Source organism: Electrona antarctica, assembly GCF_951216825.1.
Source record: "Electrona antarctica genome assembly, chromosome: 10".
Lineage (NCBI taxonomy): Eukaryota > Metazoa > Chordata > Actinopteri > Myctophiformes > Myctophidae > Electrona > Electrona antarctica.
Window position 1 is genome coordinate 52,298,109 of NC_136791.1, and position 26,429 is coordinate 52,324,537.

The window sequence follows — 26,429 nt, forward strand, 5'->3', positions numbered from 1 at the left end:
GTTTTCAGGAAGTAATAAAAAATATATTTTTATGGACTTTTGATATAAAAACACACAAAAATGAGAATTTTCCCATTTCTTTGGCATCCATTGTTAGGTATGCTCATATGATGACCACGGAGATGGTCTAAAAGTGTGAAAAACGTATTTCACTACACCTTTAATATAACAAAATGTAGCATCTTTTGGCTAATTTGGCTAACGGCCGATGTAATCTTCCTAAAACCGGCCGAAATCGGTGCTCAGATCAATTTCATTTAGTTACAATAAAAAAGTAGATTGCCTCTTTTCCTTTCATCTCTGAACTTAAACAACATCACAGTCTACAGGCAAAAACCAGTATTTAAAAAGCAAGAACAAGACAAACTACAAATGTTAAGTATTTTACAGTCCTGTCATAATTTTATGAAAATCTGCTCGAGTCTTTTAAAACAAGACTGTTGAAGACAGACTTTGTTCAGTGAAACCGAAACGACTTGGTCAGGTCGAGGTCAGGTAATACTGTTTCATTTTTGTAACACATCATCAGTGGTAGATACATGGTCATACTCATTACTGCAACAGGTTAGAAGTGCAAAACGTAGTCTCGCCGGAAGCACAGCCTTTAAACAAATACTGCATGGTTTGAGCTCAGTATAGTGGCGCCCTCTAAGTTTGCAGGTAACAGTAAATCAGAAACATGAATAAATGCTCCAAAACTGTACAACCTCATTTACACTCTGTTGTTATAGACTATAGCGATTAATTTTTCAATACACCGATTTACCTCCCTCGTTAATTTACATTTCTCTAATTGGAAAAATGTTAGGCAGCTGATTTAATATTTGGGATTGCAGTCCGACATCTGATTAAATGTAATTGCAGACTGATATAGATTTGATCACTATCAACGATGATTGATGATTGAGACCGCATTGAGTGTCAGCAGCTACAGATGGACGTTTAGTCAGACTTTATAAGCAAAGCCAATTCGTTCCTAAAAACGGACAAAACTCAACGAGTCAGGTGGGCCGAGTCATCAACCACCTCCTCTCCTGGGGAGAGTTCAACAGTCAGCCTGTCACGGGGCTCGTAAGCTGACCGGCTCTCGCAAGGAGCACGGCTCTCGCAAGGGGAACGGCTCTCGTAGCCATTAGGGCACCCGCTTCCCCCTTTGTCGTCAACCTCTTCTTCATCCAGGGTCCTGCCCGAGTTGTAACCCGCTTCTCCATCCAGGACCTTGCCTGAGTCATAACATGACTCCTGCCCCATTTCACTTTCTCCTTGCCCATTCTCGCAAGGGGAACGGCTCTCGCAAGGGGACCGGCTCTCGTAGCCATCAGGGCACCCGCTTCCCCCTTCGTTGTCAACCTCTTCTCCATCCAGGGCCCTGCCTGAGTTGTAACCCTGTTCTTCGTCCAGGACCTTACCCGAGTCGTAACATGACTCGTGCCCCATTTCACTTCCTTCTTGCCCATCCTCCAGCACGCTGGACACACCCTCGTCCTGTACCGGCGTAACAATGTGTACCTCTGTGGTGATGGAGACAACATCATGAACGTGCGACAGTAGAGGTACGGTAGAGGTAGTAGGGCTCTCCACCATCTGGCTCTCTACAGTCTCCTGCCTTGCAATCCTCCGTCCTGAAAAGTCCTGAAAAACACAGACGGAGGGAGGGAGGGAATGTGGGGTTTGAGAGTCAAAGTTAAAGACAAGAGTATAATGACCGCAGAGTAGTAGGGCTGTCACAATCATGACATTTTACAAACAAATAATTGCGATTAACTTGTATTTTTGGCATTGAACATTGGAACATAAAAGTATAAATTAACATTACATTTCTGTTTGGATTTTAGGCTTCATAGACAAAAATAGCACAGACAGATGACAAATAACTTACAAAACAACAACTTTACAAAGAAATTACTTTTAAAATAGTGGAAACTGGAAATAGATGATCTACAAGCTTGACAACATGGAAACGATTATGACCATTATGCAAAATAACTGTGATTCTCTCAAATATATACTCAGACGAGTATATCAATATTGACAGGCCTACTGAATAAGGGAAAGGGTCTCCTCCTAACATGCATTCATAAGAACAGGATGAACGAACGTACCATAGAATCCGGAAGTTTGGACGAACCAGAGGTCAGTTTACGGAACACCATCCAGCCAATAAGTGCAATACAGAGCAATGCCACTGGACAAAGGATGGCGGCAAGCATCTGATCTAGATGACAAGACAACATAGATATTATGTACATACATTATTTTTCCATCAAGAAAGATGAAAACACACTATTAGACCTTAACCCTAGAACACTAAACCCAAATTTTGTCACTAAATTACATAAAAAAGATTTCTTATCAAAAAATATTAAAGTACAACAATACATAACAATTTGAGATATTCTTTAATATTACAACATGAAAGTTTACAAGAAATAAAACGTATAACGCTATCTGTTAAAAAATATATATATATTCCTAAAAAAAAAAAAATTGAGTTCGGAAGGGTTAAAAAAACAAAACGATTGTCATCCCCATTTGATGACATTGTGGGGGCCATTTGCATGTGCAGTTGACGAGTCGACTTGGGGCCCCTTTGCATGTGTAGCAGCGTCCCTCATTCGTCTACGTCACAAACAACCTCTGTGTGCTCCATGAGTCGAGTCTATTGGTTCGAAACCCTTTTCACTCATTCATGTAATGGGCATTAGCTGTGGTCAACCCGCTTAACCCATTGCTTACTATGCCCATAGTAAGCAACCACTGATGTAGTCCAGAAACAATGGGAACGAGGTCTGTCCTGCTGACCTCACATGTAATTGCATCAGTTATTGCACCATCATGTGGTGCTAATAGTCAGTTGCACTCATCCAAGACACACATGGATGAGCTGTAAGGTTTAACCGAAAATGTTCATCTTACTTGTCGTGTCCGCAGGGGGTCCCGTGTGGGCGCAGTACTCCTGTGTAGCCTCGACGGCAATGCCATCCCACTTCCCGTTGATCTCCACACAGTGGCTCTCTGGGCTTCCGTACACTTCCACTATGCCTGTGCACACTTCGCCATCACACTCTCTCTCTGGTGCCTGATCATTCTTCTGCAACAGACAGTACATGCTACAGTTTAAATTAACTGAAATTGTGAAACAAACAACTGCCTTTGTACATGTAGTGTATGTATAATGCAGATTTTACATGTATAAGTGATTACAATTACTACTAATGTACCACCAACGCGAATATCACTGCCACACTTGTTCCTTGTTTGGAGCACAGAGCTCCATTTTAAGGAGCTCTGTGAAATCAACGCCTGCATGGACGATCTTTATGTCCCCAAGAAATGTTTTACCTTGTATTGAGAATAGTATGGGTTTTACCCAGATGCCAATGGTAAAACATTAAAACAATGGATTTCAATGTCACCTCTCTTCAAATGGCGATGATTCACTTTTAAAGTTAGTGTGACATATCACAGTTCCATTTAACTTATCTTTAACCCATTTAGGCCTAATGTAAAAAAAAAAAAAAGTTCGCTCTGAAAGAATATATATTCAAAGATTTGTGCCGCATTTTTACGATTTTTCAAAAATAGCAGACCTACAAGCTCGTAGCGCGCCACTCGGTGGCTCGCTATGAGCTTGTAGATCTGCTATTTTTCAATAGCAGAAACACCAAAAGGGGTTCCCGCCCAAAATGGGTTAATATCACAATACAAATTCATTCATTATGTTAACTATGTTAACTATGGCAACCAGAACTATTAGAGAGCGGAGATGAAGGACACGGCAAACTAACATCTGCAACCTCATTGCTCATGCTGCGAGTGTACCTATGGTGCACATTACACAGAGATATCAACTTAATGGCCTTAATATCGCAATAGGAAAACACCAATCACAGATTTCCCCTTCCATCAGCCCCACGCACCATGCATGAGCTTCAGCTTTCTTTTTTTCTCCATGGGGAAAACGGGAAAGCCTGGGTTTGGGCTTCAGCTAAAGGCAGCCAGTGCCATGTACCTTACAATAATAACTTGTGTTAAGCCTTCTTTAACGTGAGTCACTTAGAAAAACTTCCCAAACTATTTAACTCCAGCACGGGCGAGATAAGCACGACTGCGTAGGTCTGTTAGTTGCACGTACGCACGCACGACTGCGTCCGTCTGTTAGTTGCGCGCACACTAAAGTGCATCCAATCGGACGCGCTACAAGATAAGAATCACATCAACAGTTTTTCACCCGAATGAACCAAGACGACTAAGCGCTGATCAGGAGAAGCCAAGCTGCAGCTGTGTAAACTTTAAAGCTTGATTTGTGCTTCGCCGTATGACAGTGTTGTTATACATCGAAAATAGCAGACATACAAGCTGTCGTGAGCTTGTAGACTTTATATGTTCAATGCACGACACCATCAACAGGCTGATCTATCAGGTATCTACTGCACACAGCAGCAGGCTGTCGATTTTCCCCAATCGGCCACAGTGGCCGGCGATCTTTATAATGTGAATAACGATAGCATGTAGTTGTGTTTTCCATCATCACACCAACTCTTCATCATTGGCACGTGTGTATTGTTAAGCAACTTCTCCTCTCTTCTATTTTGAGGGCAAAAATAATAATCAATTAATGAAAAATTAATCAAATTAATTAATTAATTAATCACAGATTTGCAACCCTGGCCTCCTTCTAGACAATGCTTTTTGCTGCAGGAAACACTGGGCTCTGGCTGGAATCTGACAGGATATGTTGCAACCATTAGTCCTCTCATCTGCTGTATATATTATCTTCTATTTTCATTTATGAGAGCAATGTACCAATTCAAATGTCTTGTATGTTACCTGGCCAACACACAGATTCTGATTCTCCCTTACAGATTTGCCACATTTATTTAGATTTTGTTGCACTCTCCAAATTTCCAGAATACAAGCATACAATAGGCCTATCTCACAGCCCGCTTTCCACGCCCACTTCCGGTAAATAGTGGTGTCTTTAACATTAGCATTTACACGTTTTTTTCTCTGGAGAATCTAAGTACATTTTCTAATGTAAAAATGTGACAGACCAATATTATTATGAAGCAAACAAGACGGTAAATCAGCTCGAACAGATAGAACAAACCTTACCTTGAGAAAACAAAAGTTGTAGACTTCTTAAATTACCTCTGTTAACATGTAGCGTCTATGGAGTGACGTCACGCTATCACCACTAACCCCCGAAAGGGGGGCGTATTAAGGGGGGCGGGGAAATTCTGTGAGATAGGCTTATTGCCATCAAACAGTATATGTATCCAGCTAGATTTGATTTCAAGAGCCAGCCACACTTTCGCTTGGTGCACGCACGCACGCACACACACACGCACGCACGCACGCACGCGCAGTATATCATAGCAAAATCTGGAACATGTTGATTTGGATGTATTAATGTGCAGTCTGACCTGGCCCTTGGTTTGGACGGTGTATCTGAATAGGTTCTGTGAATCCTGGTGTTTTTTCTTCCTCCTCTTCTTCACTGGGTCCTCCTCCTTGTCGTAGACTTTTGATGGGTGGGAGAAGCTGAAGTTTATCTCACCATCTTTTGGGACGGTGACATTGACAGCCGGGAGATCCAATTTGCCTTGGGGTAAACAAAATTTAAATTATTAGCATACGAGTATCGCAAGCCATACCGTTGCCTCCCACAATTATCTAATGCTTCAGTCACACAGTCTGGAGCACAGATGCTCTGAAATTGATTCGAGGATATCATCTGAAAATATGTTGTTCCGGGACCTTCCAGAAGTAAAGATTTGAGTTAATCCATTGAGACCTGGAACGCATCCATGTCACGTTAGCGTTTAACCACATTAACCATTAACCAATTTTGGGCGGGAACCCCTTTTGGTGTTTTAAACATTATGTTATAATTTAGCTATTGAAAAATAGCAGATCTACAAGCTCATAGCGCGCCACCGAGTGGCGCGCTATGAACTTGTAGGTCTGCTATTTTTGAAAAATCGTTAAAATGTGCCTCAAATCTTTTCGAAAATTGTCATGATTTAGAAAACCTTTTTTTTTAAAATTTCGACGTCAGGCCTGAATGGGTTAAAGGCCTGGGCCGTGGCTCAGCGGTCCAGGCACCTTGGCTGGTAACCCAGTCTGGCAGTGTGCCGCGGGTTCGACTCCCGATCCCGACGGCCTTTACTGCATGTCATCCCCCCATCTCTCTTCCCATTTCCTGTCAGCCTACTGTCTGTCCCTCCATAAAAAATATAAAATTAAGGGCGAAAGCCACAAAAAAGTGTTAAAAATGTTCGTTCTGAAAGAATATATTCTAAGGTTTGCGCTACTTTTTAGCAGATCTACAAGCTCATAGCGCGGCACTCGGTTCAATAGCTAAAACTTTAAACACCAAAAGGGGTTCCCGCCCAAAATGGGTTAACATGCAGTTTTGACACTCAAATCACAAACTCTGGAGCTCTGTGTGTTTAGCACACAATGTTTGGGGATGATAGGAAATACAACTCTGGCACAATAAGAAGCCTATAACTCACAGATAATCCCATCTATCGCTCCATCGAAGTAGCTGAAGGCCAGTCCATCTTCAGGCACGGAGTCGGACTCTGTCTCTCCAACCACGGCCGTCACACTCACAAGGAACTCCTCACTTGAACAGTGCAGTGACGTGTGACAGAGGAGTGATAGGTCACAAGAGAGGTGTGGTGGCTTCACCCACAATGGCGCCGGAAAGCTGCAGAGAGGATAAACGTGATGAGAAACCAATGACCAATGATGTGTAAGTACACACACACACACACACACACACACACACACACACACACACACACACACACACACACACACACACACACACACACACACACACACACACACACACACACACACACACACACACACACACACACACACACACACACACACACACACACACACACACACACACACACACACACACACACACACACACACACACACACACACACACCTTATTGAGTACCTGGTATCAATAAGCGTTGGGCTTATCAAGCCCGTTATCGAGCATAGCAGCCCATGACATCATGTTTAAACAATCAAGACAAGAGGCGATCAACAAATAAATGTAATCATCCATGCTCGCACAAACATGTCGGTCTAAAAGTGTATCGATACCTGCCAACCAGCGCTGTCCGGGGAAACAAAATTACGCTTTTAAAATGATGGTACACACATTAACCAGTTTCTTTTATATTATTTTATTAGTAAAATGGTAAATTGCCTTCCATCTGTTAAACAAGTTCTGTATTTGAACTTAAGGCCCTAGTTAAAAAAAATACTGGTTCTGTTCAGAATTTATTGTCTCCCGTCTTTCCACAAAATAATAGAAAATGCTCGATAGTGGGCTCGATAAGAACCCGGCTCGATAAGCTGAACGTTATCAATAAAAATTAACGAGCTCCATCCCTATATATACACATGTATATTAACCCATTCTGGGCGGGAACCCCTTTTGGTGTTTTAAACATTGTTATAATTTAGCTATTGAAAAATAGCAGATCTACAAGCTCATCTACAAGCTATGTAGATTGTAGGTCTTGTAGGTCTTGTAGTCATCCAGGAGCATCAGGCTGAACCAGGTGCTCCATTAATGTTGGAAGCTAACATGGGAGGCCGAACTCTGTCGCTGCACTATTGACTCCTACAAGTTGGTTAACCGATGACATGCCTCCACCATTGACGGTGCTCTGGAGCCAGTGCCAACAGAATGTATACGAAAGAGGCCGCGAAGACGACGCCGTGATTTCCCCCCGTGAACTGGAAGAAGTAATCGGCCAGCGTGCCACAGCCGGTCACCTAATCTAGCGATAGAAACACTAATATGCTAACCGGGAGGTCACAATATTGTTTTATTGAGCTCCTAACATCGTGCCTTGCCCCATATCACCTCAATCTGAGCCTCTAAAGCCACTAAAGATCTCGTGTGCACAGTGTTTTTGGATTTCGATGACGTCACACCATCGAAGCAAGTGTTGCCCACACACACACACACACACACACAGTCACACACTATACTTACCCTTCTTTCTGGTTTATAGTTATGCGGAATTTGGCCTGTTGGGACTCTAGGGAGGGCTGGCTGTAGTTCCAATAGAGAATATTCCGGAAGTTGTGGCACTGCAATGTCACATTGGTTGGGGGAGGCACTGTGGACGGAGACGGTATTTAAGCCTTTACTTTTCAGTCACCAAAAGGAAACAATTTTTGCTACCCCAAAAATGTTAAGCATCCTGTGGGCCTTCCACACAGCATTTGAATAGCACCAGTCGCCTAGCACCGGCTACAACAGCAATGTGATGGTGATATAGAAGTGGCTATTTTACACAGAAATCAGAGTAATAAAGATCCCATGTGATGGTAATAATTATGGCAGGGTTCCCCAATAGGCGGCCCGCGGGCCATTTGCGGCCCGCAGAGCGCCCCCTTGCGGCCCGCGAAAAAAAAAAAAATGGGATTAAATGGGGGTCCGTAGCCTATGCATGTCAAACTGGGCATCGTTTTCAAATGGGGTCTTGCCCTGAAAATGAATTTTCAGAGCAAGACCTCGACCTCACGCGTGCGGACTCGGCCCCCAGCCTGGTACCCTAGTCAAAATATGGCCCTTGAGGAAAATTAATTGGGGAACCCTGAATTATGGTATGGTATGACAGCAACTCCCAAAAATACACTGCAACAGCTGTTTAAATCAGTCTTGTTTAATGTGAGGTGCAGGGACCATGGGTCCTCGGGGGTTCCCAGCTAAATGATTGCTAGTTAATCTTCACCATCATTACATATAGAAGTATATATACAATAGCTAGAGAATAGATAACTATCTAAGTACACTATAGGCTATTTTGATATTTTATTTATTTTTTCACTGCTCTCTTTCTCTAGAACTATTACTGTACAGACCATAATTAAAGAATTCTAAAATCAATAATGTCTAACAATAACACTGTTTTTAACAAGATTCATTTTTTAAAGGGATAGTTCAGATTTGAGTTGTAACTAGTTACTTAGTAGTAACTTAAGCTGCATGAAATACTTGCCATTAATATAGTGGTTGCTTAATTTATTTTTACTGCATGGCCCCAGTGCCCCCCACAAAATGACCGGAACTACTTAATATTGACCAAAACCAGAGCAGAACTCCTACCACGGGACTTGGGCAATCAATTAATACAGTTGCAACCACTATATTAATGGAAAGTATTTCATACAGCTTAAGTTGAAAAAATCTGAACTATCCCTTTAATGGAATCTATTTTTATGATCATGGATCACAAGCCCTTTCTTTTGTGCTTGAACACAGAGTAGATATATACACAATGATATAATACAGCGTCACAGCCACCTCATAATTGTATGTCACTTTAGCACCTGTGTGGACCCCTCATTCAAAGGATTTAGCTCATAAACTGTATTTGTAGTAATCCTGTGACACCAGAAATGCCCACTAGAGGTCAGGCATGCACTGCTAGGGAATTACACAGCTGCTAAATTGCATAATTCCTTCCTGAAACACAATTCCCACAATTTCTACAACTTTTTGGTACGGTCTGAGAAAACCCTACATTTCCCCAGACCCCTGCCGCAAGTGTAAAAAAATATATAGTAGATATTAACCGTCTTTTCTATAATGGCCACCTTTTTGGCCATGCACCCCCTGTTACCTTCTGACCTAGCTGATGCACCCCCCCCCACATGGAAATATAAATTGCATACGCTATATAGGGACATACATTTCCTATTTATCCACATATATGAACCTAAATATGGCTTATATATGCACCATAGGCTATATTCTGCATATACTTGCCATATATTGGCATATGTTAATATATTTAAAATGTGTTCACTGTCCATAAAACAATAAAGCAGGAAATGCCAATATGCTTCAGCCACGGTGAACTGCAAGGTGTAACTGCTCTAATGTGTGAGAAGAAAAAGAGGAAGAGCTAAGTAAAATGCTTTAACCACTTAGACCCTGTCTATACTCTCTAAACGTGCCAGAGTTGGCAGTATACTTGGTAACGACAAGCTCACAATCTGACTTGAATGTTCCTCCCAGAATACGGATTGCTAGGTCTAAATATAAAATCACATTGCTTTGGTGATTAAAATACCATAATGGGAGCATGATCCAGTGTGTTTTCTTTTCATATTCTCTAGTCTGGATGAAAAATTGAGACCGTCTCAACAGAATAAAGGGAAGTGGCCAGTATTGCACAATTCTCTCTAGTATATATAACATGTTTTGGCCTCACACACGGTCCTCATTGAGGCAAAGGAAGGAACTAGATGACCCCAGAAAGTCAAACAGTACTGGAAGAGAGATAAATTGCAACACATTTCCTGCCACCCTCGCACAAGAAGTATGGCCAGCCACTACTTTGTGTGCGCCAAGTTCCTGAGCGAAGACCTTTACAGAAGTAGCTGTGATTCGGACTTTACCCAGTCAGAAAACAAGTAACTTGACTACAGTCCACTTTCCTGTACACCAGTGGTTCAAGGGACCCATAGGGTTCCTTGAGGGAGTTCCAAATAGACCCTTGCAAGTCTGTAACTGTGAGAGTGTACAAATGGAACCAAACTGACCTTTTTGATTCCATGTGTACACTCTCAAGAGTTATGGGATTCCTTGAAATTTTAAAGTTTGAGAACAACTGCTGTATTCAATAACATCAACACACACAGGCAGGAGCCTGGGATAGAACCACAAAGCAAGCACGAGAGAGAGAGAGAGAGAGAGAGAGAGAGAGAGAGAGAGAGAGAAATAGAAAGAAATAGGTGTGAAGAATCAGCTGCAGTGTGTAGAGGTGATAACCACATCAGTAAAGATGGTTGGTTACACAGCTGCCACCAAAAGCCCAACACCCCAACACACAACCACACGCAGAAGCCACGTTGTCTCTTATCTGTGTGTACATGATAACATGTTAGCTTACACTACAGGAGTGGAGATGGGCTGCTGTGATGGCTTTTGCACCTTTTTTCTTTTTTTTACATAGAGCTCAGCCATGTCATAGTTCAAGAAACATTACATTAACTAAATTTGCTCATTCGCAGCATTGGCAATGTGATTGTGTATAGTGAATTTGATAAGAGATGTAAAAGTTGATCCAGAAAAACTGCTCTCAATTGCATCCACTTGACTTGTGCGCTTCGTTTGGCAGGTCTGACGGCTCATTCGAATTCTGGTGCGGATCAAACAAACGCATTCTAGATCGCCAAAAAAACGGGGGTCTCGCTTCACTTCCAAGCGCACCAGAGGGCGTATCACCACAGGTGTGAATGCAATCTCATCAAATAACGGATGAACTAAAGAATGTGCCATTGTGGGATGAAGAAGTTGGTATTTGGCACACAAGGAGAAAGGAGAAGGCATAATTAGGCAGCGTAAAGATATCCCGTGGACAGACGTGGACGTCAGGTCCGAAGTCCTGACGTCACTCGCTCGTCCCCTCGATTCCCCTGGTTCACGGAAGTAATTCCTCTATGGAGAATAACGTGAGCTCATCTTAAAATCGTTTCATATAAGCGTTGTGGTCCAAAGATAAACAAGCTGTCTCTGCGTTATTGTCAGGGAGGTGTCTCTGTATCGTTTGCGACAGTCAGTCACTCATATATGATACAGTCTGTTTCTAGCGAAAATGTAACTAATATCAGTAGCAGTAACAATAGCATTTTCTCTTAGTCAGTTGATTCTTCATATCCATACGAGTGAAGCGGCCTGGACGATTTGTTTATTTTTCAAACACAGTTATTATATGAGGCAATCTAAAATCCCCCTATGGGGATTACAATGCAAATAAAAAGTACATGAACCCGTGGATTTGCGCCCTCTACAGATATTGACGATCACATTTATCAAATGCTGAAAGTTACACACAAAAACACTGCAGTGTACAGGATATTTAGCGAGAGAATGGATTGATTTTAAAAAATCACACCCGTGTGAAGTGAGTGGTGCAACTCCGTGTGGGGGTCCCCGGAAGTTCCAGACCCACAGGACCACGCCCAGGGGGGCGGGCCGATTCCGGCGAGCCGCCCCACGCCCGAAACGGTTGAGAAATGACAGAGTTACCGTGGGGGTCCCTCTACTGTACCCTTTACTGTACTGTACTGTACTGTACTGGCACACCCGAAATCATCATCCTATATTACAATTGAAAACATGTCCCCAAAAGCACGCACAGGAACAAAAGGCACCAGCTACTACGTCACTGACACGCTGCAACATGCTGCAACACACACTGCAACAACACACTAACACGACACAGCCTTACCCTCCGCGTCGATCCACGGCTATCTCCTCATGTCGCGCCGCACGCCCACAATCAACAACACCCGCGTAAAAACTGTCATTGCACTGCCACTACAGCCGCCTCCCGTCCACACTCACAAACAACATCTATATCAATAATAAACACAAACACGCCACAAGCACCGACACCCCCGCCTAATTTGTTGCCAGGTCTATGAAAACTAGCCCAGAAAAAATGCCATTCAACACGCTACTTACAACTCGCTTACAATTCGCGGACCTGGCAACACTGCATCCTGTTTTCCCATTGGCTACGGTTGCTACAACACGCATTTGCACTGCATCTTGGGAGCAACACAGCTTAATGCAGGGGTCACCGATTGCTGTGCTACATCCCCCTCATGTTATCACCACCCCGTTCGGCTACACCACACACACTAACCTACACCATTCTCCACATGCAACACAGGGCCCTTATTGGCTAGCCCCCTCACATGGCGATCCCCACGCAACAAAACACAGCCAGCCACACACACACACACCCACACACACACACAACGCCCACGTTCGGAAATATCGCACTGAGCGCACTGTGCAAACCTGGCGTGGTACAAGCGGGACAAACCGACGCGCATATATGGACACTACACGCACACGCGCGCGCTGCAACAACACACAGCTACGTACAGTGTGTGTGTGTGTGTCTGTGTGCGTGCGTGCGTGCGCGGGGGGGAATTTGGATCGCCTCGCGATGCAGCGAAAATGCCACTACACTACACAGGGCTCGACAGTGCGACTAGGTACTCGCATTTGCGCCTTACAACATCACCGTGCGAGTTGTACCATTCACTTTGTACCACCGGTGCGACTACACAATCCGAACTTTAAAGCTACAACTTGCGCAGTTTACATCCACAAGAATGTGTCACTCTCTCGGTTCTGCACCGCTGCTGGAGAAGTATAGCACTGTCGCAGGCAGCGCAACTAATCCCCCCCCCCCCCCCCCACCCCAGAGACGGAGGAGAGAGAAGAGAGCGAGAGAGACAGAGAGCACACACGTGAGTCCTGCACATTATATTGACCCAATATTAATTTGTACAACCTAGCAAAGCATAAGATATGATGGTTTGGAGAATAGGCTGGTCTCTCTTTTTACAAGACATAAGCCATTGCATACAGGTTCTCAACCTTTTCAATTTCAAGGACCCCCATAACTCTGAGAGTAAAACCAAATGGACCCATAAGAGTCCCATTTGATTCCATTTGTACAGTATCACAGTTAAACGTTATAAAAGAGTCCATTTGGTTCCATTTGTACACTCTCACAGTTACAGACCTGTAGGGTCCACTTGGTTCCATTTCTACACTCTCAGAGTTACAGACCTATAATGGGTCCATTTGGAACCCCCTCAAGGAACCATGAGGGTCCCTGGATCACACCTTTGACAGCCACTGCTTTAAATCTATACATAACTAATATAGAGCATATTTGATCCATTTATTGTTATGGATAAGAACAACAACACTACACGCGCGCGCGCGCACGCGCTGCAACACAAAACAGCTGCATAAAACGCCTGTCACTGTGGAATTCTGTATCTGTGGACTTCTGTATCGCAACGCGGGGCAACGCAACTCTGGGATGAGCGGGCCGAAGGCCCGCGAAATTCTAGTATATATACAGTTAATATGTGCGTGTGTGTTTGTGTTAGGTTGCGCACAGGTGGAAATACCCACCCAGCCAGCCAGCCACCCAGCCACACACATAGCTCCGTAAGAAGGGAGTGGTTGCACCACTCAAAAATGTTACATAGTGCAGCTTTCAGTTTGACTGTCAGTACACCTGGCTGCAGCACTTAGAAAGTTAGAGCTATGAAAATTCTGCAGTCAACTAACATTTAGTATCTCCTCGTATAGCCCTTAAAAGCAGGAAGTGAAACCACATACTGGTCAGTACAAGAAATTCTCACATGTTCAGACCCGCAAACTATTGGCAAGATGCCTTCATTGTTTAGGCCAAAGTGAGTGGAAAAACCACTGACACTGCTCAGTACATTTGAGCCTGGCCAGGTGCCTTCTTTGACAATGTTGGGACATATCTCCCATGTAATGGTGATTCTGTATATCATTCTTAGATGAATATAGCCTGGTTTCCAGCCCATAGACCCCTGATAATCAGGCTAAGATGTATATCCATTTCAGTTCATAAAGAGGCAGCAACAACATCATGGCACCCATACAGCCTAATATAGTAAGTACAGACAAGTTGAGACAACTCCATCAATGGTTATGCCCTGCATTACATTGCACCTGCAAGCTGAATGGAATCATGTGATTGGTTGAATAAAACTAAAATCCACTAAAATTTGAGGGTTCTCTCATGATATAACATATCTACTGTCTAACAACGTCTCCAAACTCTAAAGTGAGTGACACCCACCCACAACACCAGAGCGAGCAAATAAAGTACCCCCCAAATGTATCACAAACAAAAATAAATAAATAATGTATTCTACGATCTGCCATCATAATGTGGAATCATCCATCACTGGCTTCTTTCAAAACTGGCCTGAAAAAGCTTTGTTGAGGAAACTACAAGGAGATCCCCTTGAGATGAGGGGTCATAGTACACTCACTGCAGCCGAGCCTCCCTTCTTTCCTATTATTTGTTAATGACATGTTATGAATTAATATTCTATGTTCTGTTGACGAATTGAATACATAAGACCACAATGGAAAGGCCAAATGTCATTGACCAAGTTCCTTGACCAAATGTCAATACTACTAGAAAGACCTCCATATCATCGTTTGTGCATGTTTCTTTTCTTTAAGATGACAAATCTGGATGGGCAATAGCATAATAACCACAAATGGAAACCTAACAAACAGCCCGAAATGTATCTCCATACAAATTAATGTACACTGTTCCAGCCTGGCGCATCTGCATAACACTAGTACACTACTAATTCATCCTATTACCACCACCTCCAGAACACAGACATTCATAGTACTGTAGTGCACATTCATGTTTATCACAAACATAGGTTATATATAGCCTAGTAATAAGTCTGTGACTTTGCTAAACTGACTGTAGCATGAATCTTCATGCTTACCACAAACATAAGGTGATCATAGGTCCTCTTTTGCCCGGGCAAACATGTTAAATATAGCCTAGTAGGCCTGACTTTGTCAAACTCTCCACCACAACACAGTTAGTGTGAATACTCCTACACACAAGACAAAGCGTGCCACAACTTCACTTCACACACCAGACTCCTCTCTGACACACTGAACTGAAACTGTGGTCAGTTTACCACAATTCCAAGTACCATAACAACAGACTTGACAGGTAAGACTTTCCTTTTTATTTTTAAGTGGTGCAACCACTTCCTTAAGTGACTATGTGTGGCTGGGTGGCTGGCTGGGTGCGTCTGAGCACGAAAACAGCATGGTTGTTTTCGCAACCTAACACACACACAAACACACACACATATTAACTGTATATATGATGTGATGTGATTTTGGGTGTGCCAGTACAGGACAGTAGAGGGTACAGTAGAGGGACCCCCACACGGTAACTCTGTCATTTCTCAACCGTTTCAGACGCGGGGCGGCTCGCCGGAATCGGTCCGGCACCCTGGATGCGTTCCTGTGGGTCTGGAACTCCCCCCCCGCCAAATGCCAACTGTTTTAAAGTATTGTACAGTAACAACTAAAGTCTCTGTAATGTTTATGTTGTACGATTACTACAAAACAATCTAAAATAAAGGGATTTAAGATCATTAAAGCTGGGCTGTTGCCTGGGTCCAATGCATTTCAGCCTACTTCCGGTCCAGGACTCCTTATTTGTTGTCCCCAGTCTCAATAGAGGACTGGCCCCATGAAGTGAACAGAGTTTTCGTAACTCACACTGGACGCGTTTTGACATTTGGCCTTTCCATTGTGGTCCTATGTATTCAATTTGTCAACAGAACATGGAATATCATAACATGTCATTAACAAATAATACAAATGGCTATATTTACAGAGGAGAAAAGGGAGGCTCTGCTGCAGTGAGTGTACTATATGACCCCTCATCTCAAGGAATTCTCTATCTCCTGTCTATCTCATGTCTATCCCCTTGTAGTTTCCTCAACAAAGCTGATTCATGTCCTTTAATGGACGGGTCACACGAGACACTGCTGGTGACTCAGCATGCACTTCATGGCTAGTTCAATCAAGAAAGCAGATGGATCACTAGCTCTGGTCCATAGCCTTACTGCTCTTGCTGCCGCCTGCCGAGCTATGCTATGGCTCAGGTCTAAGCGACCTTGCCCCATGGCTTCTGGTGGTCTGAAAATCCCTGGCTCAAACTTCAAAGTAACTCTTATCTTGTACAAATGCAAAATCTAAGGTGCTTTACCCTGCTGCCCCACTTGTCCGATTTGTCTGCGGAAAGAAATTACAACCCGTAGGTTGTATTTATTTTCAAGTGTTTTCAAGTGTTTTGATCCACTCTGTCTCGGAATCTGGCATCCATCTTGGATCTCTCCTCGTCTCCCCTAATGAGTGCAACTGGCTGCGCAACCCTGACCGATAGGGCACTGTTGCGCATTTACAATCGATCCAAGAGATCCAAGATGGATGCCAGATTCCGAGACAGAGTGGATTAAAACACTTTGTTATTGAAAACTACGGACCTACGGGTTGTAATTGCTTTCCGCAGACAAACCGGACAAGTGGGGCAGCAGGGTAAGCACCTTAGATTTTGCATTTGTACAAGTTAAGAGTTACTTTGAGGCAGGGATTTTCAGACCACCACAAGCCATGGGGCAAGGTCGCTTAGACTCAGTGATGTCAGAATCGATAAATACATCTACGACTACGAGTCTACTCTAAATCTTAGGCTAACCATAACCTACATGTGTAGCCTAAGATAATTTACTGTCGTGGAAAAAATCTAAATCGACTACGAAAATCTACTGTTCGTGACATGCGGCAAGGGTGTACAATGTACATGTGTACAAGCTTGCAAATCGGCAACTTCCCACGTTGCATAAATAAATGTGACGAGTCATAATGATAACAACTAACAAGAGAGGCCAGACAGTTGGGTACTTACCGCTGCTGGCGACCGATAGTGTTGAAAACAACACTAGGGCAGTTGTTATCATCAGCGTGTGCTGCATTTTAATAGCCACACTCCGACTGTATCTTAAACAAATATAGGCTATATTACACCACCGTTGCTTATTCATATATCTAAATACATCACAGCGACATGTATATTTGTCTCGTCATGCTGTCGTGTGGTTGTCAACTTATCCCAGATCCCACAGTCCACTTCCAAAGAAAAGGCAGTGGTCACTGGTTTCCTGAAAATGGAGAAAACGCCTGAACGACGTCACCGCACATTGGGCAAGGAGTCGAAGGATCCTCCCACACGCGTGCGCGCGCGCACACACATGCAATGCAATACAGGATCCAAATCCAATCCACACACGTGACACGAATCACAGTCAAGTCAATCATCAATTCTACATTTGTTGTTATTTTTCATGTCATGAATATGAATTAAATACCCAGGACCTGGGTGAAATGAAACAGAACGCAAGGACTTTTTCGGTATCCCTTTGGACTAAGACAGTGTTTGACTGTACTAATATGTACCGTTTACATTTCTGCCAATAAAGTATTCCATCATTGGCTACTCAGTACTCACAACATAATACATAATAAGCGACTTTTGAATTGAAGGCATGAGTGGCCAGCAGCCCAGCCCAGCTGCCTGCAGGGAACATCTGTGAGAAATTGAACGAAGGAGGCTGTTGCTCCAAAATCCAAATAATCTGTGGGACCAACACCAGATCGAGACCAGCCCCCGAGGACCTGGGGGAGATAGACTTGGCAATCACAGATATTGATAAAAGACTGTCTGTCCTCCACTCCTCTAATACAATAACAAATAGAATAATCTTTAATTTAATTACACAAAGGGCAGGTTTAAGGATCTCAGGACAGATGTGATTTGATTATAGAGACAAAGGAGCACGTTTTTAATAGGATATATTTATGGGATCGCTGCGCATATCCTCTGTCTCCAACCGGTCCACCCAGTTATAGGATACTTATTACTTCCTCAGTCCTGACGTCAGCTGGTAAAAGTCCCAGACCCAGACTCCCAGTCCATCCCAGATTCCCAGCCGAGATCAGTTCTTCGACTGCGTCCTTTAGGTAAGTTGCGCATGAGAACATTTAACTTATAGCTGCTTAACTCTTACAGATAATATCAATGATAAATTGAAGCCTACACTACAGTATAGCTATTAAATGCCGATTACATACAAGCACTAAAGTTTGACAGATATTACCGTAGTTGTTGCGACCGTCTGTTAGCTCAATAACTGCATGTGTTTGTCTGTGTTAGGTAAAGAAAGGATTCAGGAGAGCTTTTAATGTTTTCCCGTCTAACTGCGTTATGCAATATGAGTCTGACCATTCTCACGGATAGTCCTGGCCCATTGACTGAGTGTAAAAATGTTGAATTATTGTCAAATGAAAACCGTGACTCATGGCATGGGCAATAATACATATTAATAAGTTATAGCCTACTGCTTGATTGAACATTGAACTGACTCAAATCGTTCAAGTATACCGTTAGAGGGAGCTTGAGATTTGAATCAGTGAATTTCAGTGTGCAAATCCTACTCACTATTGGTGTAATATAGCCTACAGCTTTGACTAATTGGCCTTATATAATAATAATAACTAGAAATGCACTCTCTTGAGGTGCCAACTTGTGCCTTGCACACAAGTAAGCCATGTATGACCTACTTGTACGCAACACCACTGGCATCACAACTTCCAAAAAAACCTGATAGCCTATATTATGATATAATGCTCTGAGTCCCCTATAGAGCTCTCTGTCTGGGTATGACTGCTGCTCTGAGTCCTAGAGCTCTCTGCTGTCTGTCTGGGTACGACTGCTGCTTTGAGTCCATATAGAGCTCTCTGTCTGGGTACGACTGCTGCTCTGAGTGCTCTTCTATTGAAACATTTTGATCGTGTCAAAGGTCATGTCTCACCTAGACACAGGATCTGACACAAATTCTGACCTGATGATCAAGATTCAATTTATCCCCTGAGCTAGCACACACATGGCTCTATTAGCTTAATTGTAAACATTTCAACACAGTCTACTGTACACCTCAAGCTGAAGAATTACAGGATTCATGTAACAAGTCACAGAAAAATAAATACCGTCTTTATCTTCAGCGGGGTGAAACAACTGTAACAGTCTTCTCTCAGGTAGCTATATCCCCAGAAAAGCTTCCGGGCACTGGCGGGCAGCTACAGCCCATTCAGAAGAATACAGCTGCTAACAATCAATCTATAAACGAAACCTCGTCTGTCTGTCTGTCTGTCTGTCTGTCTGTCTGTCCGTCCGTCCGTCCGTCCGTCCGTCCGTCCGTCCGTCCGTCCGTCCGTCCATGGGTCTGTGGACCCTGGGGGGGGGGGCATTGACTTATTCCTATTTGGCCAACACAGATTGGCTGAGCTTTGCTTTAGGTTTGTGCCACTGCACCTATAGAGCGTCGCAGTCCCGCCTCCTACCCTGGACCAGGAAATGAAACCCAATGCATTATTCTCATAGACATTTCTTAAAGTATTTATTTAAAGACGGTTACGCCGCGGACAAAGCCAACTCGAGTCGTGACAACTCATGACAACACAAACAATATTTTGGACCAAACAAATAATTAGAAAGAAGAAAAAAACGGCAGGTTGCAACACTTTTTTTGTTGTTTTTCTTCTTTGTAATTATTTGTTTGGTCCAAAATATTGTTTGTGTTGTCATGAGTTGTCACGACTCGAGTTGGCTTTGTCCGCGGCGTAACCGTCTTTAAATAAATACTTTAAGAAATGTCTATGAGAATAATGCATTGGGTTTCATTTCCTGGTCCAGGGTAGGAGGCGGGACTGCGACGCTCTATTGTGTGCAGTGTTATAGATTTAGGCCCAATCCCAATTGCCTCCCTCAAGCCCTGAGCCCTGAACCCTCATTGACTTTAGTGACGTCAGCTGTATAAGTGCTTGAGGGTGAGAGGCTGCAAGGGCTCCAAATTGTTGTGAAAGGAATGGGACAGCACTTTGAAGATGAGTCCGCCATTCATGACACTTTGCATCACTTTATAAAACCTGTCCGTATTCACAGCCAGTGCCTACATGCATGACATGTCTATCATGTCTATTTATGTCGTTTTATTATTAGTTTCATGAATACACTTTCCTGTGTGATAGGGGTTGTAATATTCATATATAATAATATTCATCATAAATTGCATTTCCATATTATTTTACTTTGCTCATTAGTCATTTCTCATCATGTTTCCCTTATTATTATTATTGTTATTAAATATATAGCCTATCCTTCCATTCCGTCTCCCTTTGAGAACACTGAGAAAGCGCTATTGTGTTTGTTGACATTCTAACCGCGGTACATAACTAATTTGCATACTTAAATGATTGACGTTCGGAGGATCCCCCTCATTCCCCTGGTAACGCTATGAACTGTGGGTAATTTCTTTGCCAAAGTCAGCTAAAGTCAGCATCGATGCTGACTTTGGCAAAGGGCACATAAAGGGGCGGGGCTGAGCCCTCACTGACTTACCGATTTCAAATGGGACATCCCTCAAGCCCTCGCAGACTTCACATGAACGCGCAGCTAAGTCAGTGAGGGCTCATTGAGTCAGCAAGGGAGTGGATTGGGATTGGGCCATAGAGTTCAAGATAGGGGAGACATCTAAATGGGCCAATGAAATAAACAGTAATATAGTGACATCACATTATCAGCCCCTCCCCTAACCCCTCCCCTTTATCATACAACTACAGCTGTGTTCAGGTGGATCACCACCCATCACCACCCACCAGGCAAACCAGGCATACTTAATGAACCGGTGGGCGTGTCCACTAAAAGCATGATTTTAACAAATACTGTACACTTTTTGGAAAAACTTCTTCCTCCTTATATTATAATAATACCTGATGATCATGTTTTAGGGTGGAAAAAAATCGTGGTACTCCATCTTTAAAGGTTTAGGTAGGGCCAAATTATATGATTTATTTGCTTTTACATTATGAACCCACACGAAGTCTTCAGTGGTCTGGTTCTGGGACCAATCTATTAACTGTTACATTATGAACCCACACGAAGTCTTCAGTGGTCTGGGTCTGGAACCAATCTATTAACTGTTCCCAGAGTTAATACAAAACATGGCGAGGCAGCATTTGGTTATTATGCAACACAAAGTTCCAGAGAGGATCTGAGGCTTGCACCAGCTACTACTTTTGAATCAAGACTAAAAATATATATGTCCTCCATTGCCTTCTGTGAATTCTTCACTGATTTCTGTCATGCATGCATTCTTTTCACTCAATGCATCAGCAGCAAATTGGGGACTGTGGACATTAAAATTGTGGATCCATTTGAACATTATAATGACATGCATACATATTTACAGGAATTCTCTAGTAATAATAAATGGGAGACTAATATCATAAATTTGATTCATTATAATTATAGTACACATCACAATCCAAGAGACTTTATTAATCTTTTGTATATTTACTGTGTAGTATTATAAAACAGGAACTAAAGCTGTAACTTTTTAAATAGTTGGAAATGATTGTTTGGTGAGGGCTGCAGAGAGCAGTTTGGCCTCAGCCATGAGGCCTGAGCTACACTAAGCCACGGGGTTAGAGAAAACACAAGCCCAGGGGTATTACATGACTCAATCATGTGGTATTGACAAAATAATACAGGCACAGCCACATTACAATGAAGGTCATTACCCCAGTGTACAAGCCAGGATTTCAAAATAGCTTTGAATGCATATTTTGCAACATTTATGTAATGTCCCCAGTTGCAGTGTCACAAGTGGTGTGCGTGCGTGCGTCTGCATTCACATGTGGTGTCGGTGTTTGTGCACCAGTAAAATTCAGTGACAATCATCAGTGCTGAACAATGCACATCTGCTCTGGGAGCAACATGCCCATGTGTGAAATTAGGGGACTAAGTGTGTGTCTGTGCATGTGCATGTGTGCGTGTTGCATTGTGTTGATTTAAACCAGCTGTCAGCGTGTCACTGTGCAGGCTCTATACAGTACTGTACGTCACCTCTCCTCACATCTCACTAATAACCTGCTGGAAAAGGAAGGACCCAGGAGACTTTCTTCTAAAGTGAGACCAGGAATGTTGATGTAACAAAACCATAGTGCTGTGTGCATGTTTAAACTATTAAAAAAGAAGGGTTACTTTACAGTTTTTATTTATATTCTTTATTTACCCAGGGAAGTAGCTGAGCACAGGTGCTCATTTTCAGCAACGCCCTGCACATAGAAACACACACACACACACACACACACACACACACACACACACACACACACACACACACACACACACACACACACACACACACACACACACTAAAACCTGGGAGCTGAACAGTACAACCACAGTCTTATACTGTTGGCCACTGAGCAGCTCCAGGGGGAGCAGTTGGGGGTTCAGTGCCTTGCTCAAGGGCACTTCAGCGGTGTTGGGTGAGTGATGACAATCACTTCCCCACCCAGATGTTTCCTGCCCGTCTGGGGAATCGAACCGGCAACCTTTCGGCAACAAAGGGCGCTCCTCTAACCCTTAGGCCACCGCTGCCCCAAGTTACTTTACAGTTATTTTAATGAATTACCCTGGACCAGGCATTAAACAAACCCATGCAGGGAATGTCAAGATTCACCACAGGTTTTCAGACAAAGCTAGAAAGAGCTGTGTTACTTCTAATAGTCCAACTGTTTGAGAAACATTACCCCCAGAGTCATAAAAAACTCTAAAATCATGTGAAATCAAAGCAAATGTTGCCACAGGGGCACTGAGCTGAAACTTTTACTGTCTCTTTAATTTTCAGTCCTTCCAGTAAATAGTTTATTGAATGACTGATGATCTCAGGTCTTCTCCTCTGTTGTCTCTGTAGGGTTTCATTATCATATTGAATCGACAAATCAGTAGGCCTATTTCGATTTTCCATTCAGTTAGATACCGGTACTTCAGCTCAGGTACAAAATGTAATCTGTTTATTAATATATTAATGATTAATTATTAATTAACTTTCTCGTTATCTTGTATACTGTATACAAATGGAACAAGATGGACACTTTTGTTCTACAGTATGTATCATCAACAAAATGGCTAGCTGAGGTGCTCTCTCTCTCTCTCTCTCTCTCTCTTTCTCTCTCTCTCTCTAATCACTCCCACCTTGGCAAATGTGTTTCATGAATCAAAACACAGCAAAGTGTCTTATGGGCTTATATGCATGTTGTGTCTGCTCTTAATTAACGAGAGTTCTGAAACATCAGAGCTTTGATCTAAATCAAAGTGACATTAGCCGGCCAACAATTTGGAGGATTTAGCTGTGATAATGATTTCTGAGTCTTCTCTTGTATTTGATTGACTCGTTCGCACGCACACACGCACACACGCACACACGCACACACACACACACACACACACACACACACACACACACACACACACACACACACACACACACACACACACACACACACACACACACACACACACACACACACACACACGTGGGAGCGTGCAGGTTGTTTTTATGATGCACAAAATTGGGAGCTGGATCAGAGCACTTGCGTGTGTCTGTCTGTGTGTGTGTGTGTGTGTGTGTGTGTGTGTGTGTGTGTGTGTGTGTGTGTGTGTGTGTGTGTGTGTGTGTGTGTGTGACTGCGTGACTGCGTGACTGTTTGTTGACTTTTTCTCTAATTTCTGTCTCTTTCTGCTCCTCATACGGCCAGGTGAAGTCTGTCCAACATGTCCTGTGAGGCCCTCCTCCAGTAGCAATGTCAGCCTTCAGCCCCCCCACCCCACTGCTGTGTGTATTGGTGTGCATGGCGGCATGTGCGCCGGCTGTGCCGCGGTCCGACCTGCGCCTGGCCTACGTGACCGACCGCAGCCTCTACTACTGCTCCTGCATGCGTGACCTGCGCCCATGCACCCTGCCGTCTCCCACGGACTGCAGCTGTAAGGACCTCCCCCTCTCTGTCCTGCAACGACCCCCACTGCAGCACACGTCGCCACATGGCTCCTCCACGCCAATAGTGCGAACGAGGCGTCTCACGGTTTGGTACACAGCACCGCAACTTGTGGCGCGTCTGCTCAACGACTCCGAGGTGCGTCACCTCACCCTCCTCCGGTGTGGTCCGTCGGGGTCCGGGGCCGAAGGGCCTCCGCCTCCACCTGGCTACCAGGAAGGATACTTCGCCGTACAGCACCTGGAGCAGCTGACGTTGTTGCGCCTGCAGCGAAGAGCAGACAAGGACAGAAACTATAACCCAGACGCTGATCCAGAGACAGAGAGATATGTGCACAGAAACACAAATACATTCACAGACAAAGGAAAAGGGGATAGAGATACATACATGGACTCGAGATTAGACACGGACAGAAATCCAGGTCCTGCCCCAGCCTGGGTCCTGTCATTATCCCAAACCCAAGACATCTTCTTGGGGAGGGAGCTAGGAGCAGCGTATCATGAACAGGCCAGGCTGGGGCTCATCCATACCTCTGTGCTGGAGGGCAGAGCAGCAGTGAAGGCTTATACAGTCCAGACACACATAGACAGCAATGGAGATCTGCCTTTCCCTAACCTCTATCTATCCAAGCTGCCAGAGACATCCAACATATATGTTACTTTTATATACTGACACCAAGGCACTTTCTTTTACTGGCATACAAATTCATGCTTGGAGGAGCATGCATGGGTGGACGTGAGTCAAGTCGGTTCAGCTGAAAATATGTTATTTAAGTTTTTGTCATGTAACACACAGTTGTACAATGAAGTACTGTGTAGATAAATATGAGGTTTTGCTTCTTGGCTTAGAAGGTTTTGATAATGTAAGCATTTTCTTATAGTTGGACCAGACCATAGTCCATGAATGTTGGTTGGTGGGAAAGTCAGCTTGATGGTTTTCTTTGGCAGGACTATATATCTTGTGCTTGGATGAGGATCAGTGCCTTTGAATTTGAGTAGACTGGTCGTTCTGTTACAGCTAATATCAACACTCAAGAGTTTGTAAGTTCATTTCTTCCCACATACTAATATTTGGTAAACCAAATAGGCCTAGATGAAAGAAGAAAAGTCGTATCATTCTTCATATCCCAGTTGGAATAAGATCCAGTGGTCAGTATGTTTGACTCGGGTTATGAGAAGTATGAACAGATTTCAACTTCAGATGGTTTGTTCTATTCCTCAATAAATTACCGGTAACTAACTGTAAGCAACATATGACATTTGACACAACACTACTCATCCTCCAAATTGCGCCACATTTGATTCATATTAACATGGGAATACTGTCTAGCTATTAAACTGTTTCAACTAGATGTTTGTTACCAAATTTGACCACATGGTGGCAGTATAGATTAAAGTAAGTAGTCTACCTTTATTCCAAGAGAATGTGTGGGGAAAAATAACAAGTTTGGTGGTTGTCTTCTTAGTTGTAATTATCATTACATATCTCATATAACACTTTAAAATGTTTGCAAACAATACTATCAAAATAACTCACCTTGACTTCTGATGAATGTTCCCTATTCACAGATCTTAATATTCATTGTTAAAGACTTCAGCATTTCAAACTTGTTCAAGTACACGAAGAATAATGAGTTTGATTGATGTTTATTTTTTATAAGCATTATGCCGGCCAATTATCATTTGAATGATGATGGTGATTACAGTAACCGTTCATTTCTAAAATGAACTGGGACTTTTGTTTTTCAGTAATACCCTCAATAAAATTGACAAACTAGACATGATAAAATGGCACAAACATAACATCTGCATGATGATATGACAATATGCATCGTTGGATCCACCCGTTCAGATTATGTACGTCTGTGTTGTGCCTTTAACCCATTTAAGCCTGACCTCAAAATTAAAAAAAAAATCTTCTAAATCCTCCAGTTTTCTGAAATAAATATTTTCACGATTTTTCAAAAATGGCAGACCTACAAGCTCGTAGCGCGCCACTCGGTGGCGCGCTATGAGCTTGTAGATCTGCTATTTTTCAATAGCTAAATTATAACATAATGTTTAAA

At 43.1% G+C, this 26,429-nt stretch overlaps 2 protein-coding genes across 5 annotated transcripts; one reads left to right on the plus strand and one right to left on the minus strand.

Annotated features, from left to right (window-relative positions):
* Positions 1–375: 375 nt before the first annotated feature.
* Positions 376–17,612, minus strand: ifngr1l (interferon gamma receptor 1-like). 2 transcript variants are annotated; one of them, XM_079513145.1, is made up of 7 exons: positions 17,373–17,612; positions 8,042–8,168; positions 6,522–6,718; positions 5,427–5,605; positions 2,917–3,091; positions 2,103–2,215; positions 376–1,632 (listed from the first exon to the last, which is right to left on the minus strand). In XM_079513145.1, exons 1-7 carry the CDS (start codon positions 17,506–17,508, stop codon positions 994–996), a joined length of 1,566 nt encoding a protein of 521 aa, XP_079369271.1. In that variant the 5' UTR covers positions 17,509–17,612; the 3' UTR covers positions 376–993. The 2 variants fall into 2 exon arrangements, with proteins under 2 accessions (XP_079369271.1, XP_079369272.1); XM_079513146.1 differs by having other exon boundaries at positions 376–1,622; positions 2,099–2,215.
* LOC306931650 (uncharacterized protein) lies at positions 15,491–26,429 on the plus strand. 3 transcript variants are annotated; one of them, XM_079513147.1, is made up of 3 exons: positions 16,870–17,002; positions 18,394–18,484; positions 24,128–26,429. In XM_079513147.1, exon 3 carries the CDS (start codon positions 24,173–24,175, stop codon positions 25,034–25,036), a length of 864 nt encoding a protein of 287 aa, XP_079369273.1. In that variant the 5' UTR covers positions 16,870–17,002; positions 18,394–18,484; positions 24,128–24,172; the 3' UTR covers positions 25,037–26,429. The 3 variants fall into 3 exon arrangements, with proteins under 3 accessions (XP_079369274.1, XP_079369273.1, XP_079369275.1); XM_079513148.1 differs by lacking the exons at positions 16,870–17,002; positions 18,394–18,484 and adding an exon at positions 15,491–15,620; XM_079513149.1 differs by lacking the exon at positions 18,394–18,484 and having other exon boundaries at positions 16,919–17,002.